Below are 23,251 nucleotides of genomic sequence, written 5' to 3' on the forward strand. Positions count from 1 at the left end.
TACTTAAAAAAAGATTTTGGTCTTGATTTCCACATAGTAATTTGTAACTGTGGCTTATTTCAAGAGAGTCAATCGTGCAGCAGTAGTATTAGCAATATAGGGCATTTGGAGTTAGGAGTGACTTTAGGAATACATAACTTCAATTTCTCTTCAGTTTTGAAATTCCTTTTATAGCAATAGTAAACGAAAGACCACCAAACCTACCCATTCTTTCCTACCCTCAATCCGCGTACATTCACTACATCCTGAAAGTGGTCATTCCATTTTTGGGTGACTCTAAGGTTAGCAAATACTCAGCTATTCTGAGCTTAAATATTCTTCTTTAAACGTTTACCCATTGTCCAGAATCTGTCCTCCTTCCCAACAGAGAGCAAATCCATATTCACTTTCATGGGAGAAAGTATGAAGGTATAAGGTCTAAAATCGTGGGAGCTGTTTTCTGACCAATAGAAGTTGACCAATAAAATCACAGATATGCCAGTCCAGCACTCTGACCTTATAAAGCTGCTGAGTCAAACTTAAAGCCAGTGACATAGCTTTGTTACAGAATGAGGAAATGTCTTGGAATTTAAGCCAGTAATCCTCAGGGCTTTTCCAACTTGCAGTAGGACACAATGGAACTGACAGAACAGTAGTAACCATTTGACTGTACTTCCCTTGAGATTTGGTAAAATTTTCAATGCTTTTCTTAAAGTGTGGGTCTTCTGGAATAGGCACTGCTCCAAAACTCTGAGCAGGATCTGTGCCAAAGATCTGAATGCTATCCATCATTAACGTAGCCTGATATATTGCTAGTAATTTCAGCAACTACGTCATATATGATATGATCAACAAAACTCTGTTATGATCCATAAGCTATAAAATCCATATATATCTTATACCCATACAACATACTTTTTAAAAATGTAAATAAGGTTGCAATGAATTCGGCACAACATAGAAATTACATTCCCATCGAAGGCATTACTATGTGTGATGCAATGAGTCTATAACTGTTGCCTTTTAGGTGCCCTCATGAGAGTGGCAATATGTTGCTCAGGAAATATAAGGATGTATAATGATACTAATGAAATAATTACGATAGCAACTATAGTAAGAAAAGCTCAAATGGACCTGTGTTCAAGTGCTTCACCAACAAAACACGCCCCCCGCCAAGACACACTTTTGGTCTATGACCTATACAAGCTACTTAGCCTCTTTAGCTGTTGTTTTCTTTTTTCCAAGCAATGTCGGGAGGTGACTGTCCCTCGTTGCTCCCTTCCTATTCTCATCTCTTCCCTTTTCTTGTAAAGATAAAGTTATTTCTCCCTTGAAAAGTTTTTTTTTTTTTTTAAGATTTTATTTATTTATTTGACAGACAGAAATCACAAGTAGGCCGAGAGGCAGGCAGAGAGAAAGGAGAAAGCAGGCTCCCTGCTGAGCAGAGAGCCTGAGGTGGGGCTTGATCCCAGGACCCTGGGATCATGACCTGAGCCGAAGGCAGAGGCTTTAACCCACTGAGCCACCAGGCACCCCAAAAAGTTTCTTGATACATGCCTTAAACCAGAGTGAGTCATCTCAGCCCACTCAGAGAAAGTCCATCAGAAAGAGAGGAGAAAGGAAGGGAGTGAACAGGCAGAAGAGAAATGCAAGAACAGAGCTGCTGGCACCAGTCAGAAGAGATTTGGAAGTATAGATTACTCAGTCCCAGAGCAAAAAAAGGACGTCCTCCCTGTGCTGGGGTTCCAGTCTGTCTCCAAAGCTAGAAACATCACTTAGGAAGAGAGAAGCAGCTCTGGGTTCTTAGTCAGTGGCTATGGGGACTCAATTAAGATTTATTATCTTTTAGGTTATAAGAGATATATACATATACATCAGAAATTTCTGAAAATAAGGAAATATGGATTTATGTATTTTGGAAATACAGAAAATATGGAATTATAGAAATAAAAAATCACTTAAAATATTAACATTTAGCATATAGTGTCAAAAAATTTTTTTCAGGGGCTTTGGGAGAAGGGGGCACTAGCTAATAGATTTGTAAGATTTTGGAACTTCTGTCACCTTTGGTTCCAGCTCTGCTTTTAATCTAGTAGAAAGAAAATGATGGGCCTCTGAGAAGAGGAGCCAGGCAAGTGGTTGGTAGCAGGTGACTCTAGATTCCACAGGGTGGAGTGAGGTTCTCTAGGTCATCTTTCTAAGTTGTCCAGCAGATTTGTCATGATCAAGAGGAGGCAAGAATTCTGGACTTTTTCTTTTTTTTTTTTTTTCCTAAGCATAAAACCACATTTGGATGGTACTGAACTAAATAGATGGAGTATGAGAAAATGAGGACTCTAGCACCATGTTAGCCTTAAAAACCTGAATATAACGAGAGAAGCTAGTATTCCCATATAGGTAAAATTAAGTTTAAAAAGTAAACAAACCCTTTCTGGTTTCAGAGAGTGGAGGGAGGTGTTTTTTTTTTTTTTTTCTTTTTAAATGATTCTAGTATTTACTTTGCCTCTAAAGGTATACATCTGGAGGCAGAGGACAAATGGCCCTCTGTACCAATGTTTGTTTCTATTTAACAGCAGTCACTACAATGCATTACTAAATCCTTTCATTGAAAAATGATATCAAATACCAAATTAAGAGTGTTACTTCAAAACTCATTTGAGCACCTCTGTGGTTACAATTTTCTAAATGAGTCTTTCCATTTGAGGTATAATGTAAAATAGTAATAAAATGAAATAATTTTATAGTGAGTGATTATACTAAAGCAATGTTACAATTTATAAAGTCGGAACAAAGTAGCAACCAGTGATTATCTCGTAACTACCTCTGAAATTACACTTCTGCTGAATATATTATTAAATGTAGTGCAGTGACAGCCTGCAATTGTTAACCTCATGTGGGTACTTTTTATAGAATAAATCAAAAGCCAACGACTTCACAAATGGTCATTTGTTTCTGGCAGAGAGTTGAGGACTGTGTGGGTGTATGAAGCTAATTTCTATGACAAGGAAAACCAAGTCAAAGAGAAGAAAGCAGACTCTGTACAAAAGCATCTGTGTTTTTTATAGTCTTTGAATATTCATATCTGTATCTTAGAAACCCCTTAAACATGTTCATGCAAGTGAGTCTTATATAATTTCATACTTGGTGGTAAGCCAAGGCCAATTTGTTAGCACTGATGATTGATTCCCTGTTGTGCGGCTGGAGGTCAAGGGTCAGAAAGCATCCCCTGTGAATACAGACCATAGCAGCAAGGAAATCCTGGGGAATCAATAGGAATCTGGTGGCCAAGAAGCAAAAAGCCTCTCCCACTTCCACACCCATTCCCCCTTGGTTCGGCTGATGTCATAATTAGGAAGTCCTGCCACATGCTGGGTTCAGTGACTTTACAGTGTTTCACCCTTTGGGAGAAAACCACTTTTCACATCTTGGTCCAGATAAAATAAGGCAAACCCTGACCTGACGCAAAAAATCACAATATGACAAATACATAAATTAAGAGTTGGAAAGTGTTTTTTGCAACTAAATCACAATATTCAAAATAAGAAGTGTTCAGCTAGATACTGAGTTAGGTGCTTAGTGAGCAAGTTATCCATCGTCCCTGAGATTTTGTGGCCTGAGACCATGCTGAAGAAGTAGGCATGGGTTAAGTTGTTGACTCACCAATCACAGAAGATAGTTAGACATACAAGGATATTTGAGTTATACTAGAGCTCACACTATATGCAAGTAAATAATGGCAAAAATACATATACAGGGGCCATTGTACACCTGGGAACAGATGATGGACTAGACTGGAATGTTTGCAAGGAGATTCAAGAGTTACTTTGAAAGAGAATTGGAAGAACCTGTTGAGTGACTGACTTCAAGGTCAAGAAAGAAAGAGAATGATGCAGTGTTTCTTTCTTAAATAACTTAGTAGGTAGTAGTGGCATTTATAAAATAAAATCAGTTAAAGAAAATCTTTTAAATCGTAGCCTTTTCTAAAGCCTGAAAAAATAATTTTATTACTTTACCAAAATTCAGTGTTGAAGCAAATTCTCGAGATATATGGGGTTTTTTGGTGTGTATGGGATGAGAAACAAACATGTTTGCTCCCAGTTTTCAGCCAAATATGAAGCACTGTTCTCAGCCTGTGAACACTTGACAGAGGCTCTCTCTTCTACAGAGAAATCTGAGATGCTCAATTTGGGAGCATTTCCTTCAGTAACAATGATGTGCTGACACAGTGCCACGCAAAACTGATGCCCTGCCCCACGACTCTAACCTCACAGAGTAAATGATGATGACTTAGGAATTCAGGGGAACCCCACTTCTTCTGGCTCCTCTCTGAACCCCTATCTTTAACAGACATCGCTCCAACATCACACAGAAGCAAGGAAGCTGCATCAGCAGAAGAGAGGTTTTCTTTCCTTCTGAAAACTCTGCTCTTTAAGAAATGGCTAAGCCCATTGAGGTCCTGCTGAGAGCAGCCAGACCATTCTGTGAAGAGTCTGCCCCCATTGAAATCAGGCCCCCAGAAATCACTCTGGTGAAATTTTCCCACTTCATTTATAGCTTTTACCTCTTTGCTACTTCCCAATCTGGTCTTCATTTGACAACCATGATCACATGCATACAACCCCCAATTTAGATTTTGGGCTTAGTTCCCCGTGGATGCCAGGGTAGCTATCAGTCATCTTTCATTAACCAAGTTCTCATTCTGGATTTCATGTATATATTGGCTTTATTTTGGCTAAATCTTTCCAAGTCTGTCCACTCTAGCCTTAGACCAGCTCAGGCTCCCTAGCTCTGATGTGTCCCTAACTCTTAAACAACTCCAGTTAGGATCCTGTTTAGAACCTACCAGTCCCTTCTCCAACATGTAACCTTTGTTCAAATCCAAGACTGTGGTTGGCAACAAGGCAGTCACTAAGCATATCATCATCTATACTTTACTTTTAGACTATCTGGAACAATATGATTATCAGTAACTCCCCATCCCTGATATTCAGTAAAAGAATTTTTTGAAAAGTTTACAGTCACTGGGGCACCTGGGTGGCTCAGTCATTGTCTGCCTTTGGCTCAGGTCATGATCCCAGGCTCCTGAGATGGAGCCCCATATCGGGCTCCCTGCTCAGCAGGAAGCCTGTTTCTCCCTCTCCCTCTGCCTGCCGCTCTGCTAACTTGTGCTCTCTCTCTATCTCTCTGTCAAATAAATAAATAAAGTATTTTTTTAAAAAGGGAAAAAAAGAAAAGTTCACAGTCACAGAAAAATCAACTAATTCATTATTAACTATAGACTTAGTAAACGTGTACTGTACATTAATTCAGAGCATAGCGCAAAAAATGTATAACAGAATAAAACACATTTTAGTGGAGTAAAACCTTCAAGGCTATTGCAACAGACTTGAGATTTTCTTTTTACATGCAAAAATACGTTTATAATTATAAAACACATCTCATACCTCCTTCCATCTATTGGCTTTCCATGAAGGGCATCTGACAGATCTACAAGCTTTTTGAGTTCGAGGTTTCTGTAAGTGACTGCAGTATTTTTCTTCTATTTTTCCTTGGAACTGGTCAATGCAAAGCACCTCACGATACTTTAAACCTTTACCGCAAGAAGCTGAGCACTGGAAAATAAACAAATATGCTTAATTAATTTTATCTTGACTAATTTATCATCAAAATGTATAAAATGAAGAGTCGAAACATCATTGCTTTGATGTTTTCATTAAGATATAACTTGGGTTCCTCGGATTAGAATTTAAAATCTGTCCATCTGTCCTGGACCATCAGTGGATGTTGATACCATAAGGTATCCATTAATTCCATAAGTAGTACTGACTGTCTACAGTATAGCAAGTATTCTTCTAGTATAGAAATGTTTTTGATCTTTTAAAGGTAAAGACTATCTGAAGCTAACTCCTGTTATCACACATGATTTAATTTTAATTTTGCATGGTCACCACCTATTTTATTTTAACCCCATATTTCCCACACTGCACTTTGATTTAAAAAAATGCAATGATTTCTTTATGGAGAAAGAAGAAAAATTATTTTTAAGTGCAATTCAATTCAGTTTTTTTTGTTTTGTTTTGTTTTGTTTTGTTTTGTTTTTTATCAATCTGGGAAAAGGTCTCTCTATACTAGCAACCCTCTAATATACTCAGTTTTTTAAAAAAGGAAATTCTCGGGGCACCTGGGTGGGTCAGTGGGTTAAAGCCTCTGCCTTTGGCTCAGGTCATGATCTCAGAGTCCTGGGATGGAGCCCTGCATCATGCTCTCTGCTCAGCGGGGAACCTGCCTCCTCCTCTCTCTCTGCCTGCCTCTCTGCCTACTTGTGATCTCTCTCTCTGTGTCAAATAAATAAATAAAATCTTTTTTAAAAAAAGGAAATTCTCTGTAAAGGTATAAGTGAAGTAATAACTTGACTTCATTTTTCAGCCAGTTGCCATTTAATGAGTGAAGCCAGGACAATGTAGTGGGAAGAGCTTGAACTCTGGTATTGAATACCATGTCTGCGTCTTAATACTTGCACAACTCCAGGCACATTTCATTACCAGTCCGACTCCACTTCCCCATTTATAAAATGGAGATAGTAAGACCAGTATTACAGCAGATGAGATCAGATTGCAGATGAGATCAAGAATATGAAAGGTCAAATCCAGTCCCATTACAAGTGGTACATCCTCAGTAAATATTAGCTTCCTCTTCTACTGTTGTCCTTTGTATAGTCTCAGGATGTTGGAAATTTTCAATGTGATATATGTACCAAGGAAAAGTTAAGCAAAGACATGGATTCCAGACAACTCCTCTTGTACCTCTGAGACAGCTGTTCACATATGGTTTCATTTAGAAACATATACTGAGTTCAGAGAGCACAAGATAATATATTATACATTTTATCTATCAGTTCAAAGACTGTTAGAATATCTAATACAGACTATTAAATGCTTTAAATATTTCAAATAAAAAAATAGTGGGGGTGTAATTTATCTTTTTATATTATCTGCAATACTGTATCTCATTTGTGTAGGTATTTAATTAATAGTATCTTGATTATTAAGACTTATTACCATATCCCGAACGCTCTCTTTAACACAGTCTTACATGTCACTTAGAACATACTTAATTCTGTGAAAATCACTAAGGGATTTTCATAATTTGTGCATTCTTTCCTGTTGACCTTCTCTTCTGGATCTACCCACTTGCTCTACTCTTCCTGACTTGAGTACTTTTCAGTTTCTTGTCTTCCCTGTCTATTTTTCAAAGAGTATGGTATGATTTATACCCAAAAAATCACATATTATTTAGTATCAGGCATATATCATCACAAAGTATATGTACATGTTCACACATGGAAATAATGCTTTTCCCCTTTGGTATATATTATTTTTTCTAATCTTTGTGATCTTTAGAACAGAAGAATATTCACTACTCTTCATGTCAGCCTCTTTTAAAAAGTAAGCATTACTGTGAATATTTAAGATAAACATAGGTGTTCTTATGGAAGATGTAAAAACATTTAGAATCTTATTCATTTTGTGATTATTGAGTTTCTACCATATGCCAAGAGTTGCAGATACAGATTCATTAAACATCTCTTGCTTTTGCCCTTGATTTATTCTCAAAGTACTTATAATTTAAATGACACATACCACCGATTAAATAAATAGCAAAGTAGAGCATAGATAATATTAAACCCAATAAAGATCAGGAAAAATACACACGACATAAGGACCATTAAAATAATACAATAAAAATTATGGATTTAAGGAATTCTGAAAAGTAGCCATTCTTTTCTGGGATGTTTGATAAATACTCAAGGAGAAAGTGATATTTAAACTCCGTTTTGAAGAAGTGGGCTTGCTGATGGAAAAAATGGGTGGTCATATATTTGTTTAATATCTCTATATGGACATTGTCCACGTGTCTGTTTTGTAAAATTCTCAGAGTTCTAAGAGTGCCAAGAATCCAAGAATCACACAGTAAGTATGCAGTAAATTATTGATATTTCTGATAATAATGAGCAATTCATTTACAAAACTGTATAATACAAATAGGGGACACTGAAGATCTTCCTTTATAATTGAGCAATATATTTCCTCTCTGAGCAATATCTATGAAGGGAATGTAAACTCACACATTGTAGTACACTGTCAAAGTCAAGATTATTCTTCACAAGACTGAACAGTGTCTCCTACTCTAACTCAGCATCATCTTTCTCTTCTTCATTATTCCAATCTTTTACCAAGACTATTATTAAACATAATTTTAAACATTTTTTGGTTCCCAAACTGACAATGGCTCTCTATGATCTTTATTAGCAAATCAAAACTTATATTCTTCCTTGTTTTCTTGATCCACTAAATTTCAGTCAGCATATCTTTCTGACCTCATGTCTGTTACTTTTCAATATGCAGTGTTGTTCTACTTAGGCATTTCACGTTCACTCAATAAGAGCGCCTAATTTATGTTGTTTCCTTTTACCTCAACTAATCACTTCCCCGGGTGCTTTCTAAATGTGACTTATCCTTAAAGCTCTAAGTCAGTCCCATGTCTAAGGTAAATACATATCAATCTTTCACTTCTCTGAATTCTTCTGAGTCTCACTGTTTTTCTCACTTCATCATTTTCTACTTTTGTCACACACTTTATCTACCCAGACTTCTGGAGGTCAAGGACCTTTTAGAGATTACCCACATTACCCACAAAATGGCAGGTACAATAAATATTGGCTGATTAATTGATGTTGATCCTTGTTGCAAGCAATTCTTATTTGTTTTTGTTAAAATCTAAAGTAATTTATTAAAACATTTAAAATTCCTTGAAATATATTTATTGCTTTATAAACACAAAGTTTCTCTAGGAAAGTTAGACAAAAAGTACAAAATCAAAGAACTGCAAAGTAAATTATGCCTGGTCACACTTTTAAAGCAGTGCTTCCTTTCCTTCTATTCTTTTGAAGAGGAGTAAATGCATTATTTTATCATGTCTGATGAGTTCCATGTGAGGATTTAAGTAAAAGAGAACATTTAGGCAAAGAATAATATTTTAGTTGGAATGAGGTAGTCATAAAGTAAGTAACTAGTGAAATGGTAGCCTCTTTCTCTCACACCACAATACACTCTGATTTGTAAAGATACCACGAAATAGCTCACTTGTTAGGATACTCAAACATGAGAATTTTTTTTCTTCTGGCACTCCAGGAATTTTTTTTTCTTCTATTTTATATTCCAGATACTGTCCTACTCCCTTGAGATTTTATTAACACTATATAGTTTCCAACATTCTTGTCAAGAGAACTCTTAAAAATCACCCCTATTGTCCTTAGTTGACATAGTCTTAAATTCTGAGATATGTTTTCCCGAGTACCATGAAATAGTAGATGTAGGATACAATCCACTTCAGAAGTAGCAACACCAAAAACAGATAACCTGAACTGACTATTCCTGTAAATTAGGTAAAGACAAATATCTATGTATGGGAAAGAAAACATGTGAAACAAATGGAGAATTTGCAAGCCCTAAAAATGCAATAGAATCTCCTTGGATGGCACTTTCAGTTCCAAGATGGAATTTTGGAATTAACCATTCTAATAGGATTAACCTGGAACAAGTCTATTTTTGTTTTTAAAGTTGTGCATAATTCCAGGATAAGATTACTTTTGATATTTGAGGTGTGATTATTTTGTTAAAAATATAACAGAAGAGCGAATTAATTGACAGTTTGTTAAAGATGTTGATTCTAGACACTAAAATTGTTAAAACCAAATAGAGCAATGAATTTTATTTAGCTCCAGTTCTAGGAAATGGAAAACATCACCATCAGATGCACAAAAAGGTACTCAATATCACTAATCATCAGGGAAATGCAAATCAAAACCACAATGAGCTATCACATCATACCTGTTAGGATTATCATCATCAAAAAAAGAAAAAAAAAGAGAGAGAGACAGAGAGAGAAATAATTACTCTGGTGTTGATGTAAAGAAAGGGAACCCTTGTGAACTGTTGCTGAGATTGTAAACTGTTACGACCACTATGGAAAATAGTACAGAGGATTGTCAAAAAATTAAAAATAGAACTACCATATGATCCAATCATTTCTTCTGAGAATTCACCCATAGGAAATGAAAACACAAACTTGAAAAGATATCTGCACCCCTACATTCATAGCAGCAATACTTACAAAAGCCAAGACACAGAAACAACGTAGGTCCATCAATGAATAAATGGATAAAGAAGCTGTGGTATATATATATAGATATATATACTATGGGATATTATTCTACCATAAACCTGGAGAAAATCCTGCTATTTGCAACAACATAGATGGATCTCAGAGGAATTATGCTAAATGAAATAAGTCAGAGAAAGATAAATACCATATGATCACACTTATATGTGGAGTCTTAAAAAAAGAAACAAGTTAGAGATCAGATTTGTGATTATCAGAGGTGGGTGGGGGAGGTGAATTGGAGAAAGGTGATCAAAGGTACACACTTCATAAGTACTAGGAATAGCATGACTACAGTGAACACTGCCATAATATATATAGGAGATTGTTGAGAGTAAATTCTAAGAGATCACAAGGAAGTTTTTTGGTTTTGTTTTTATCACATCTGTATGAGATGACAGATGCTAACCAAACTTATGTCAATGATCATTCATATGTCAAATCATTATGCTGTGTACCTTAAACTTACAGTTATGTATATCAATTATATCCAATAAAAGTGGAAAATATTAGATGAAGTGAATTTTTTCTTTATTTCTAGATATCACATCATCTGTTAGTTATCTGCTGAAAACGTAAGCACTCACAACCATGTGGCTGGGTGTCACATCTATCCAATTGTTCATTGTATGGTGATACTTGCTAATTTCCTCAAACAAGGAACTCTTATACTAGGTGACAAAAGTGTTCACATAATTTTTTTGTTTTAGGAAAGCTAAACACACAGAACTGCAATCATTACACATTACAAATCTAAATCCAGAAATCATTCTCTCAAGAGCAACTGGAGAAGCATCAAATTATAATGTACAAAATGGAGTGGTTTGATTTAAACACAATTATAGCTAAAATATAATCAGGTATTGGAGTGTCTCTTGAAATAATTTAAGAAAATTAGTTGTGTTTGCCTTTGCCTTAAGTGGCATTCCAAATAATCAATGAATTTCTCAATATAGGGACATGTATTATTTATCTTTAGTTTGATCTTTTTCAAAACTGAACTATGTCATGCTTCTGTAATAAAGTTAAATTTTTTAATGGGAAATTTTGACCATAGCTATTTTTTTTTAGGATTTTATTTATTTGGCAGAGAGAGACACGGTGAGAGAGGGCAAGTAGGGGGAGTGGGAGAGAAAGAAGCAGGCTCCCCGCTAAGCAGGAAGCCCTAGATGCTGGGCTGGATCCCAGGACCCTGGGATCAGGGTCTTGCACCTAGCTATTGCACCTAGCTATTTTGCAGGAGAATTTTTTTAATGCTTTGGTAATTATATGTTAAATGTCTTTATAACAGTATCACAAATCAAGATTTATCTATGAAATGGTATAAGAAAATGATAGTTTCAGATCAAGACAGACCATAAATTAGGTATTTTGTGGAGTAAATGACTTGTGCGCATCGATTCATGCATGTATGTTTTATCTATTCCTTTTGATTTTTAAGAAGCCTGTAACATTCTCTAAATAAAATAAAGAGGCTGTCTCTGAACCCCAGGAACAGCATGGTTTTTGAAATCTTCATCAAGCCAGTAACACCTACATAGTTAAGAGAAGAGCCTAATTACAGTAAAATCTTAGATATGAGTTTTATACAATTACTCAGTAATTGGGAGCATGCCCCACATTGATGGAACCCTCTTTTAAATGGAGTTCTCCTCAGTTATTAAAGAAGTAAAACATTACTCTTAATCTCACAAAACAAACTGAGGGTTGCTGGGGGGAGAAGGGTTGGGAGAAGTGGGGTGGGGTTATGGACATTGGGGAGGGTATGTGCTATGGTGAGTGCTGTGAAGTGTGTAAACCTGGCGATTCACAGACCTGTACCCCTGGGGATAAAAATATATTATATGTTTATAAAAAAGAAAAAAGAAAAAAGAATGGAAAAAAAGAAGTAAAACATTATCATAGTTAGAATAAATAGCCAGAATATACTAGAATAGGGTATTCCTGTGTTTAAAAAAAAAATTAACAAAATATGCATATTAAGAGTAGGATGTCAACTCTGCAAAATAGTACTGCTACTGTTCCTTTAATGCAATGCATATGTGCACTAAAAAGTAAGATACTAAATCTATCAACAGGGACCCTATTCATACTATTTCCTGAAAGATTATACCTTGAGTTTTAAAGTTAAATGGAGTTTGAAAATTCTTTTTAACCTGTTACAGACCTTCTTTGACTATGCAGCTTTAATAAACCAAGACAGCATTCGGTCCCCAAAATAATCACTACTGAAATAGTTCATACTCTATTTGCCTCTAATTTAAAATTTGCAACTTCAGACATATAGCATTTTTTAAAGTCAGATTCATTTGCAAAAATGTTTTGAGTCCCAACTTAAAGGACAAAGAAATGCATTATTAACAAACATATCTAGCAAGTTTTCTTTACATTCACATCATTGGTTAATAATAACATTTTAATTTCTATTTCATGTTCTAAAATACTATTTCTAAATATTTACATATATTGTATATATTTATATATTTATGTACATAATGAATTTATGGTTCAAAGCTAATAGGAGTATCTCATGGGTAATTAATTTGGTTAATTCAATTGGAAGTACTATTTAAAGATAATTTATTATAAGATAATTGTTAACATTTTCTAAATTATGACTTTGGAAAATTTTTGTGATTATTTTCACTTTCAAATATAAAACCTGAAGTAAAGTTGCAATAATTAATGCAAGTACTTCACAGAAATTTTCATTTACCATATATTATTTTCTATACACAAAATACTAGAAAATTAGAATGAAAAATCACCTCAGTGAAAGTTAACTAAAATACTCAATTATTGGATTAGTTTTCTTCAATAATAAGATTTGATGAACAATCACTACAAACATGCTAAAATTTATTTTGCTATGTGAAATAGTAAATGTAATTCTAATTCAAAATGTAAGCACTATCCATAGTAAAAGAAATAGGAAGATTTATCATTAGTTTAAGTCCTGTAATTTATTATTTTAGCTTTCTCATGGTATAGTATCATCGCTTCTTGGCCTTTTGGCTAAGACCAAGTGTAGTATATAATAGTATAGTATAGTTTGGGGGTAATGAACATTTCAGACTTTTCTATAAAATCTGTTTAGCAAGTGGAACTCATCTAAAGAGTTCCTGTTTAGAGTTTTTATTGACTCATTGAGTAACATAAATCTTCGCAATCATAAGGTAACAGGATAAATGTTATTGTCAATATGAGGAATATAAATCTTGACTAATTTTGGTAATTCTTTAGGGGCCATTATTGTAAGTTTACTTTTTCTTAATGTCTTTATACAACTCACAACAACTGGGATGTTCCTTTCATAAGACCACATGACACATTCCATAATGAAAACCACCCTTGTCCCCTGGGAGCCTACATCCAGAATCATGAGCCTCTGCCTCCCCGGATAGAACAAAGTAGAAAACTGTTCAGTGCGAGTAGACCATAAAAAGGTTAAAAGATCATAATAACGACTAAAAAAGCATGCCTTTAAGAAAATAATGACTTTTAAGGCATTGCTATAGTAACATTTACAAAATTCTTAAAATCAAGTGCCAGCGGAATAGCAGGATTTACCATTTCAGATTTCGCCAAGTGTTTTTGTGCTGGCTTTGTGAGTGAACAGAAATAAACCCAAGAAGCTTGCTTTCAAGTAGGGTTATAAAGGTCTGGAAAGGAATATACAAAGAGAATTCTCAGATGAGAAGTAAAAAAAGAGATCTGTGAACGCTTTCACAAGACAAAGTCAGAGTTGAAATCAAAAGAACAGTATCCATTGAACATATTTATATCTACTTATCATATGTAATAATAGCTGTGATGCAAGAATATTTTAGGGATTAATTTCTATGAATTTAAGCTAATTTCAGAATTATCTTAATTAGATTAAAAATAAATTCTTTGGGTCAAGTTTCAGGTGGGGTTTCACGGTTTTTACTTTTGGAAGTAGAGGACAGAATAAAAGAGCACAGGATTTGGAATCAGGCACCCACATTTTTTTTTTTGGCTCAATTTTTTTTTTCATATAATTTTTTATTTTTTATAAACATATATTTTTATCCCCAGGGGCACCCACATTTTAATCTCCGCTGTCACTGGTTGAGCAACCTTGGCCTAGGTACTTAACCTTGCTGATCTTCAGTTATCTCGTCCGAGACTGGCAATAATAAGACCTGCCTCAGGTAGTTGTGAGATTAAAGGATAACATATGAATAACCTAAAACAGTGCTTGACACAATTCTCTAAATGCATATTAATCTTCCATTCCCCTTTCTTTTTTCTTCCTCTCCTAGTCCTGAGGAAATATAAAATCGTGAAAATACAGTCAATGAAATGGCTTTCTCTATGAAACGCTTGAATGGAACATAGGGATTGTTCAAGGCTCATACATTCAGATTTCATTCAATGGTGAGATAGAAAGGTAATCACCCCAGTGGAATTCCAGTAAAAGTCTATCTTGTTCTCCATGGGGAAAAAAAAAATGTGCTTACCTAGATACTGAAAAACACATCAGGTACACCTTAAATTATAGTCACAGTGGGCATAAGGAAGAGAAATTGGAAGGGAAGGCAAATAAACATCTGATTTAAAAAATTAACCAATTTGGGACGCCTGGGTGGCTCAGTTGGTTAAGCAGCTGCCTTCAGTTCAGGTCATGATCCCAGAGTCCAGGGATCGAGTCCCACATCAGGCTCCTTGCTTGGCAGGGAGCCTGCTTCTCCCTCTGCCTCTGCCTGCCACTCTGTCTGCCTGTGCTTGCTCTCTCTCCAAATCTTAAAATAAATAAATAAATAAATAAATAAATAAATAAATAAAAATTAACCAGTTTTAGTTAAAAGTGGTGGAGTGACCACGTGTATTCATTTCCTCTTCATCATCTTTTTTCATCCTACAAAGTCAGAGTGAATCAAATACATTTCAATGACTTTGGAAGATCTAAAGAGGATAAAAGGAATGAAGAACACCAATGAGAAGGACGACAAACTTGCACCGGCAGAGCCAAGAGGCTCCGCAACAGATGCAAGGGGGTGGGGGGAGCACAGCTCCTCTTCCACACATTAGCAAGATCTACAGCTTATTCTCTGCAGAAATTAAATGTGTGCATGGGGGAGCTTTTGAATTGGGAATGCTGAAGGAAAAGTTGTGGAATTCCACACATTGAACTCTTGACCCTTACTTAGTCTCTCTGCCCATATTATTGTTGCTTGCAGACAAGGCATTAGAGGGTCCTTCTCTGAGAAACTGGGTCTCCAAAAGAACAGACCTTCAAGTATTGACTTACAGGGAAAACCAGTTACTAAACTCTATGCAAATGCAGAGTTTCCAATTAATTCTCTAGTACCTTATTTTTAAATAATAATGAGCTGCAGAAAATCATCAACTTTTGAAGAAAATCTTTGGCAGGAAAAACAGAAAACCATTCCCACCATCACCTTAGAGAAAGGGTATGAAAGTTAAAGAGATAATCAAGAATCACTCCTCCAAAAACTGTAATTAATGTAAGAGAGTAAATATTGTCTGATGAAATAAGAATAGGTTACTATGACCTCAAAACAATCAGAAGGCAAGAAAAAGCTTCTGATAATTAAAAACATAACTGAAATAACTCTGGAGATAGTTTAGATATTGACAGTTTCCCACTGAGTAAAACCAAATGACAAAGATAGGAGAATCTGAAGAGAATTAAAGGATCAATCCAAGAATCCCAATATCCAACTAGAATGAGTTCAGTAAAGAAAACCATTCCATAGAAATTATAAAAAAAAAATTCTGAACACAAGTCTCCTTAATGAAAGGGCCTAAAAAATGACTAACAAACTGAATTTTCAACACACAAAGTTGCCTCATCATGAAATATTGGAATGATAGGGATAAGGATACCAAAAGCTTCAGCAGCATAGAGAGAAAGATAAGGGCACATAGCACAGCTTGGAATTCAGAATCACCAGACTTCTCAATAAGGTGGTCAAATGCTGGGAGATAATGTCTAAAACATTGCAGGGAAATTTTTTATTTCATTTATGTGGGATTTAAAAAACAAAACAAAGAAAAAAGATAAAAATGCAAAGAAAAAAAACCCCACACCAGACTTTTAAATACACAGAACAAAATGGTAGTTGCCGGAGGGGAAGTGAGTGGGAGACGGGTGTAAGAGACAAAGGGGGTTAAGAGGTACAAACTTCTAATTACAAAATAAGTCACAGAGAAGTATAGCACACTAATTCGAAAAGACGTATGCATCCGTATGTTTATTGCAGCATTATTTACAAGCCAAGATATGGAAGCAACCCAAGTGTCCATCCATAGATGAATGGATAAAGATGTTGTGTATATATACAATGGAATGTTACTCAGCTATAAAAATGAATGAGATCTTGCATTTGCAGCAACATGGATGAACCTAGAGGGTATAATGCTAAGTACATTAAGTCAGACAGAAAGACAAATACCATATGATTACACTCATATGTGGAATTTATGAAGAAAGAAAAAGCAGACCCCCCCCCCCAAAAAAAACCCACTCAAATACAGAGAATTGGTGGTTACCAGAAGGGCAGTGGGTGGGGAGATGTGTGAAATAGATAAAAAGGATTAAGAGAACACTTACTGTTAGGAGCACTGAGTAACGTATGGAATTACTGAATTATATTGCACACTGGAAACTAACACAACACTGTATGCTAATTATACTTCAATAAAAAATTGTAGGAAAAAGTTGAGGGAAATTATTCTCAAACTAGAATTCTATAACCATTGAAATTATTAGTCAGATACGAGAATTGATTAAAGACCTTTCTGTGTTTGCAAGATGGAAAAATGTTTTCACCTGTTTCTTTTCTTTTTTTTTTTTTTTTAGGAAGATACATAAAAATGTTTGAGAGAGGAAATTTTGAAAAGAATTACCTGATGCAAGAAAATGCCACCAACATTGAAGATGAGTAAAAAGACTTCAATAGGATGAGAGAATGGGACAACAAGGTTAAGTTCATCCAGGCCAGATCAGAGAAGGAAGATTTTATTTTGGAGGAGGGTATCTGTCTGCAAGGTGTCTAGGAAAGAGGAAATATCTGGACATTTAAGAAAAAATGTTCAAGGAGATTTTACATACCTGTTTAGGCACCTGAGAGAAACACTAGTGGTTGGACACTTAAAAAACTAAGCAATATTTTAAATGAAGCTTTTAAAAAAATATTTATTTATTTGACAGAGAGAGATATAGTGAGAAAGAGAGGACACGAGCAGAGGGAGTGGCAGGCAGAGGGAGAGGGAGAAGCAGGCTCTCTGCTGAGTAAGGATTCCGATGTGGGACTCTATCCCAGAACCTGGGATCATGACCTGAACTGAAGGCAGATGCTTAACCCACTGAGCCACTCAGGTGCCCCTAAACAAAGCTATTATTAACTCCAGGAAAATTAAAGAGTTCTGTAAAAAGGAACAATGCACAACAGTATAGACACTGGCATAAGGAGCGCTATTATAACTGAAATTTATTTGGAAGATAGGGTTAGTGGCCTTATATAAGAGAATTAAAATCTCAACGTCTATTAAATGAAGCCAATAGGTAACATTATTTGATGCAACAAGAAATAGCAGGAAAAGCCTATTAATTGGAAATATGGAGGCAAATAGCAGAAAACGGAAGGATTTAAAGATTATTTCTGAGGTAGGAAAGACTGCAACAGGAGATAGCTTTTTCTTTAGCACCATCTCTTAACTATGTACATATGTCCCATCAATAAGACTATTCAAAAACTATAATCAATTATATTTCATTCATTAATGAAGATTAAGGTCAAACTGAAAAGTTGTCTTGAGACAACTAAGTCCACCCTAGGTCCACCTTGTCATGGAGGATGTTATTAGCTACTTTATGAAGACAAGTAAAGTATGCTTCCTGATTTACTTGTGACATAAAGTTGAGAGAACTTATTTAAAAGTCACATCTGGGATCTAAATAAAAACCTGAAACTAAAAAAATAGTCAGGCATGAGAATAAAAAGTAAGTGAGTTGAGGCTAGAATAAAAAGAAATAGAAGAGAAATCAAAGTTCTACACGCTGGCTTAAAAATATTATCTACTGCTAAGGATAAATAAAATGATTAATGACAGTATCACTTCTAGGTTTATACTGATGTAAGATCAGTATAAGAAAAACTGAGTGACTACTAAAAACAAATTTGATGCAATATCGAATATATTGGATGCAGCATTCGCACCAAGGATTGCAATATTCTTTACAACTAGACCATTTTGCTAACAAATGAAATTCTACATGTCACATTTGGAGAACAACAACAAAGGAGATTGGGATGGCTAAAGAATTAAAATAGATATATTTAACCAGGAACACAGAAGAACAGCTATCCTTAAGTAGTTGTCCTGTGAAGGAGGAATTTAATACATTCTTACTTCAGTGTACAGAATGAGAATTACAGGTGAATCTTTTCTACCTACTGGTTTTGGCTCAAAACAAAGAACAATTATATAGTTTTCCTGAAAAGAAATAGGCTACATTGTGCTGTGGTACAGTCTCCAATTTCAGAAAGATTTGCTAGGCATGGAAACTGTATACTTCAGTGGAGAAACTGAATTTATGCTTTGTGTAGGATATGAAAATTGAAGTTCTCTCCCAACTTTAAAGATGGGATACAGAAAAGAAAGAAAGAAAGGAAGAAAGGAAGAAAGAAAGAGGAAGGAAGGAAAGAAGGGAAAGACCACAGTGCTTTTCAAGTATTGTAAGAATCACAATTTAACTCTTTAGATATGTATTTAATAGGTTCACTTTAAAAAATTCTATTTGTTTCCTCAAATGAAAAAATGCAATCTTTTTTTTTTTTTCCTTTAAAGAGAGAGCAAGCTTGGGTGTGGGGAGAGGGGCAGAAGGAAAGGGAGAAGGAGAGGGAGAGAGAGGAAGAGAGTGAGAGAGAATCTTAAGCAGGTTCCAAGCTCTGCATGGAGCCTGACGTGGGGTCCATCTCACAACACGGAGATCATGACCTGAGTCTAAATCAAGAGTCAGATGCTCAACCGAGTCCCCCAGCACCCTGAGAAAATGCAAATTTCTGCATACCTGTATTATGGGGGCATCTTTGGTAGAAGGCAAATAGGTCATTTCTTAATTCTTTAGAATTATAGGATACACCTCAGTTTTATATATTGTCCCTCTCTTATTATGACATCAGTTACCTGAATGAAATCCTGAAGTTAATACCAGGACTTCAAAATTTTAGTTTCTAAGAAAATAGGCTCCCCAAAGGAATCTGCCTTTTATTATCTTAATCACAGCTACAATTTTTCCAACCAATTTGTCTTTTAAAAAGTTCTCTAGAGCTTTCCTAAGCATTAAAAAGTATATAAAAAAATTCCCAATTCCCAAGTTTTCTCCATGCTTTGACTTACAAACTATAAAATATTCTCATAGCTTGAATGCCAAATTTGAAGACAATATTGAATTTCATAAAATGCAAAAAAATCTCCAAAAGCTCTCAATATAGACCATAATCTTAAATGACTTACTCTACCATATCTAAATAAAGGGAATAGCTTAACATAACAAAATTGAATATTGGGATGATTTTCCTGTATGAATTATATGGCAGGAAAAGCAGCTAGATTTTCTACCAAAATATACCCACACATTAAAGATGTTGAAGAATTATGAGAATTCTAAACTTAAGAACAGAAACCACATCTATGTTTACTGAACAAGTAAGTATATGCCATGTAGAATGAAACATGAGAAAATATATACAAAGATCTTTTAAATATGCAATGTTTCATATGAATGAGATAGTGAATTTTGTTTTACAAAAATAACACAGAAAGGAAAGCTTCATGTAATAGAGATCTTTCTTCAAAATTGTTGTTGTTCTGATACTATGGGGTGCCCTGTGGATCAACAGAGATAAGGGTATCCTCCTGCATTTATCTAAAATTGAGATCTTGCCAATTTCAGCAAAGTAATGCTGGCATGGAGACAGTATTCCATATGAGCTACTGTTTTTTTTTTTTTAAGGATTTTTTCTTTATTTATCTGACAGAGATCACAAGTAGGCAGAGAGGCAGGCAGAGAGAGAGGAGGAAGCAGGCTCCCAGCAGCGCAGAGAGCCCGATGTGGGGCTCTATCCCGGGACCCTGGGATCATGACCTGAGCCAAAGGCAGAAGCTTAACCCACTGAGCCACCCAGGTGCTCCTGAGCTACTGTTTTTGAGCCTGGTCCCCAACACTAAAGAAATGCTTGGGAGTGAGGAAGGAACCATGCCTGATTAATTTCCATACCACTAGGTGTGAAAGTCCTCCAAAAGCCCAGGAATCCACACTAGAGAACTTTCCCTCAGTTGGAAGAATGGGGATTCTCGTTGGTGGCAGAATAGGGCGTCTTTTTTTTTTTTTTTTAAATTAATGTGGCAGTATAAATTGACTTTAAAAAAAAAGATTTTATTTATTTGGCAGAGAGTGATCACAATTAGGCAGAGAGGCAAGCAGAGAGAGAGAGAGGAGGAAGCAGGCTCCCCACCGAGCAGAGAGCCCGATGCGGGACTCCATCCCAGGACCCTGAGATCATGACCTGAGCTGAAGGCAGAGGCTTAACCCACTGAGCCACCCAGGCACCCCTATAAATTGACTTTTTATTCTTCCATTCTTCTAAAAATATAGTATATTACCATTTACAGAGCATAATCTACATTTTAATTCTTACACTATTTTTAATGGTATCCCAAATAGAATGTTATTAATCATAGAAAATGCTTTCTGGTTCTATCTATCAAATATTATATTTGGGTTTATGATAGATAAAATTAATTATAATGAAAAAAACTTCCATAAATATATATTTATACCCTGAAAAAAATGACAAGCTAGAAAGAGAAATGATTCTGCTTTGGACAAGCCTACTTCTGACAATTTTAATGACTATACCAAAGTTACATTCCACAGAAATCAGTTTGATAAAATAATTAATTATATTTTAGAACTAATTTATAGTAGTTGCTATTAAATAAGATCCCATTAAAATGAATTTGTCTCAAAAATAAATTATGACAATCATCTCCATTTCTTGTGATATGAGTACTGGTGTTATAAGTGATGAATCACTGAATTCTACAACTGAAATGAATATTACATTGTATATTAACTGGAATTGAAATAAAAATTTGAAAAGGAAAAAATAAAAACATTTATATCTGAAAAAACAAAAGGCATTTATATATGGCTAACTGTTTAGATTCTGTATAGTTCTTACATGTGACTCAAAGATTTTTATCTGATATTTTTAATTTAAATTTTCAAAGGGGGGGGGTACCTGGGTGGCTCAGTGGTTAAGCCTCTGCCTTCAGCTCAGATCATGGTGTTGGGGTCCTGGGATCGAGCCCCGCATCGGGCTCTCTGCTCAGTGGGGAACCTGCTTCCCTCCTCTCTCTCTGCCTGCCCCTCTGCCTACTTGTGATCTCTGTCTATCAAATAAATAAATAAAATCTTAAAAAAAATAAATTCTCAAAGGCTTTTTTCATATATAGATTATGTAATTACTAATTATTGTTAATAAATGTATGCATATTTCAAATCTTCATATTAAGAGCCAATTAAAATCAATATTTACCCTAAAATAATAATTTCAATTTGCTTCAATATTGTTTAGTTTGTTTGCTTTTTCATTGCTTTTGCTTACACTTGGTTCTTTCATACTCAGTCATTAAAATCTTTTCCAGATAGCAAGCAATAGCAGTCCATCTATCAGTATATTGAAGAGCAAGCTGTAAGATATATAAAATGCATGCTTTAAAAACAATAAAACAAAATCTCCGCCTTTCAAGTCAGGACACGGGATATTATGTCCAATATCTTCCATGTCCCTCTCACAATAGCACCCTTCTCCCCCTTTTTCAGGGACTACTGCAACCCTTAATTTTTATTAATTATATCCTTCCTTTTCTAATTTTAAAATTATGTTGTATCTGTAAGGTTTCAAACTAGAAAGGAAAACTACTATGAATATTATGAAATACGAGTTGTGTTACATGAATTAGTCATTACACAACTGTGGGAAGAGATAAGGAAGGAGAAGTGTAAAAAGGATTAGAAAAAAATAACCATGCCTAGTATTAACAAATCAGATCTGGCAGGATGCTAGGCAAGTCCAGCTACTACAGTGGAAGTACAAAGAGGCTTGGTGGAATATTCAAGGGAAGGTTATTGGCTCTTGGGGCTATTGCTTCATATGTAATATGCATGTAAGTTTCCTCCTCCATATCTACTAGTTGCAATATATATAAATCTTTTTTGAAAATATGTAATATTTCTTATCTCTTGACCCATTCCTATTGTTCTCCTCCATACCAAGTGCTTTAAGACTTCATTTATTTATTTGTCAGAGAGAGAAAGAGAGCGCACAAGAGTGCATAAGCAGTGGGAAGGGCAGGCAGAAGGAGAGGCAGACTCCCCGCTGAGCAGGGAGCCTGATGTGGGACTCGGGACTTGATCCCAGGATTCTGGGATCATGACCTGAGCAGATGTTTAACGGAGCCACCCAGGTGTCCCACAAAGTGCTTTGTAAATATCACTAACACATAATAGTTACTAGGTAAATATCTACGAAGTTTAACAAATGCACAAAGATTATAAATTCAAAAGCCTGATAATGTCAAGTATGGACAAGGATGTAAAACAATTGGAAGTCTCATTCAACCACCCTCACAAAACAGATAAGAAACCCAAACCTGTGCATACACTAAGATTCAACTTCTTTCTACATATTGACAAGATCTCCATGCAAAAAACACGTGAGAAATATTCTTAACAGCATTATTTTCAAGTCTCAAATTTAGAACAATACCAAATGTTTGTCAAGTGGTGAATCATATAAAACATATTTGCATACTCATAAGTCATATAATTGTATGTTCCCACCAGATTTGCAGTGACAAACTACAGTTACAACACGAATCTCACAGATGTAATATTGTGACTCTCAAATTATCTAAGTTCTATGTATATAAAGTTCAAAGTCTGGCAAACATCTATATTTATGTCTGAATAGGTATTACCCTTGGAGGG

General features: G+C 35.3%; 1 protein-coding gene and 1 pseudogene across 1 annotated transcript in view; one reads left to right on the forward strand and one right to left on the reverse strand.

The window, feature by feature from the left end:
* The window catches only part of ADAMTS20 (ADAM metallopeptidase with thrombospondin type 1 motif 20), a 189,468-nt gene that overhangs the window by 47,736 nt on the left and 118,481 nt on the right, over window positions 1-23,251 (reverse strand). Inside the window, exon 29 of the mRNA XM_059404802.1 lies at window positions 5,424-5,591. Coding sequence (XP_059260785.1) covers window positions 5,424-5,591 — 168 coding nt within the window. The remainder of the gene's footprint in view (window positions 1-5,423; window positions 5,592-23,251) is intronic.
* LOC132020930 (U2 spliceosomal RNA) lies at window positions 13,196-13,335 on the forward strand (annotated as a pseudogene).

This window comes from Mustela nigripes, chromosome 6 (assembly GCF_022355385.1).
Source record: "Mustela nigripes isolate SB6536 chromosome 6, MUSNIG.SB6536, whole genome shotgun sequence".
In the NCBI taxonomy this organism is placed as follows: Eukaryota; Metazoa; Chordata; class Mammalia; order Carnivora; family Mustelidae; genus Mustela; species Mustela nigripes.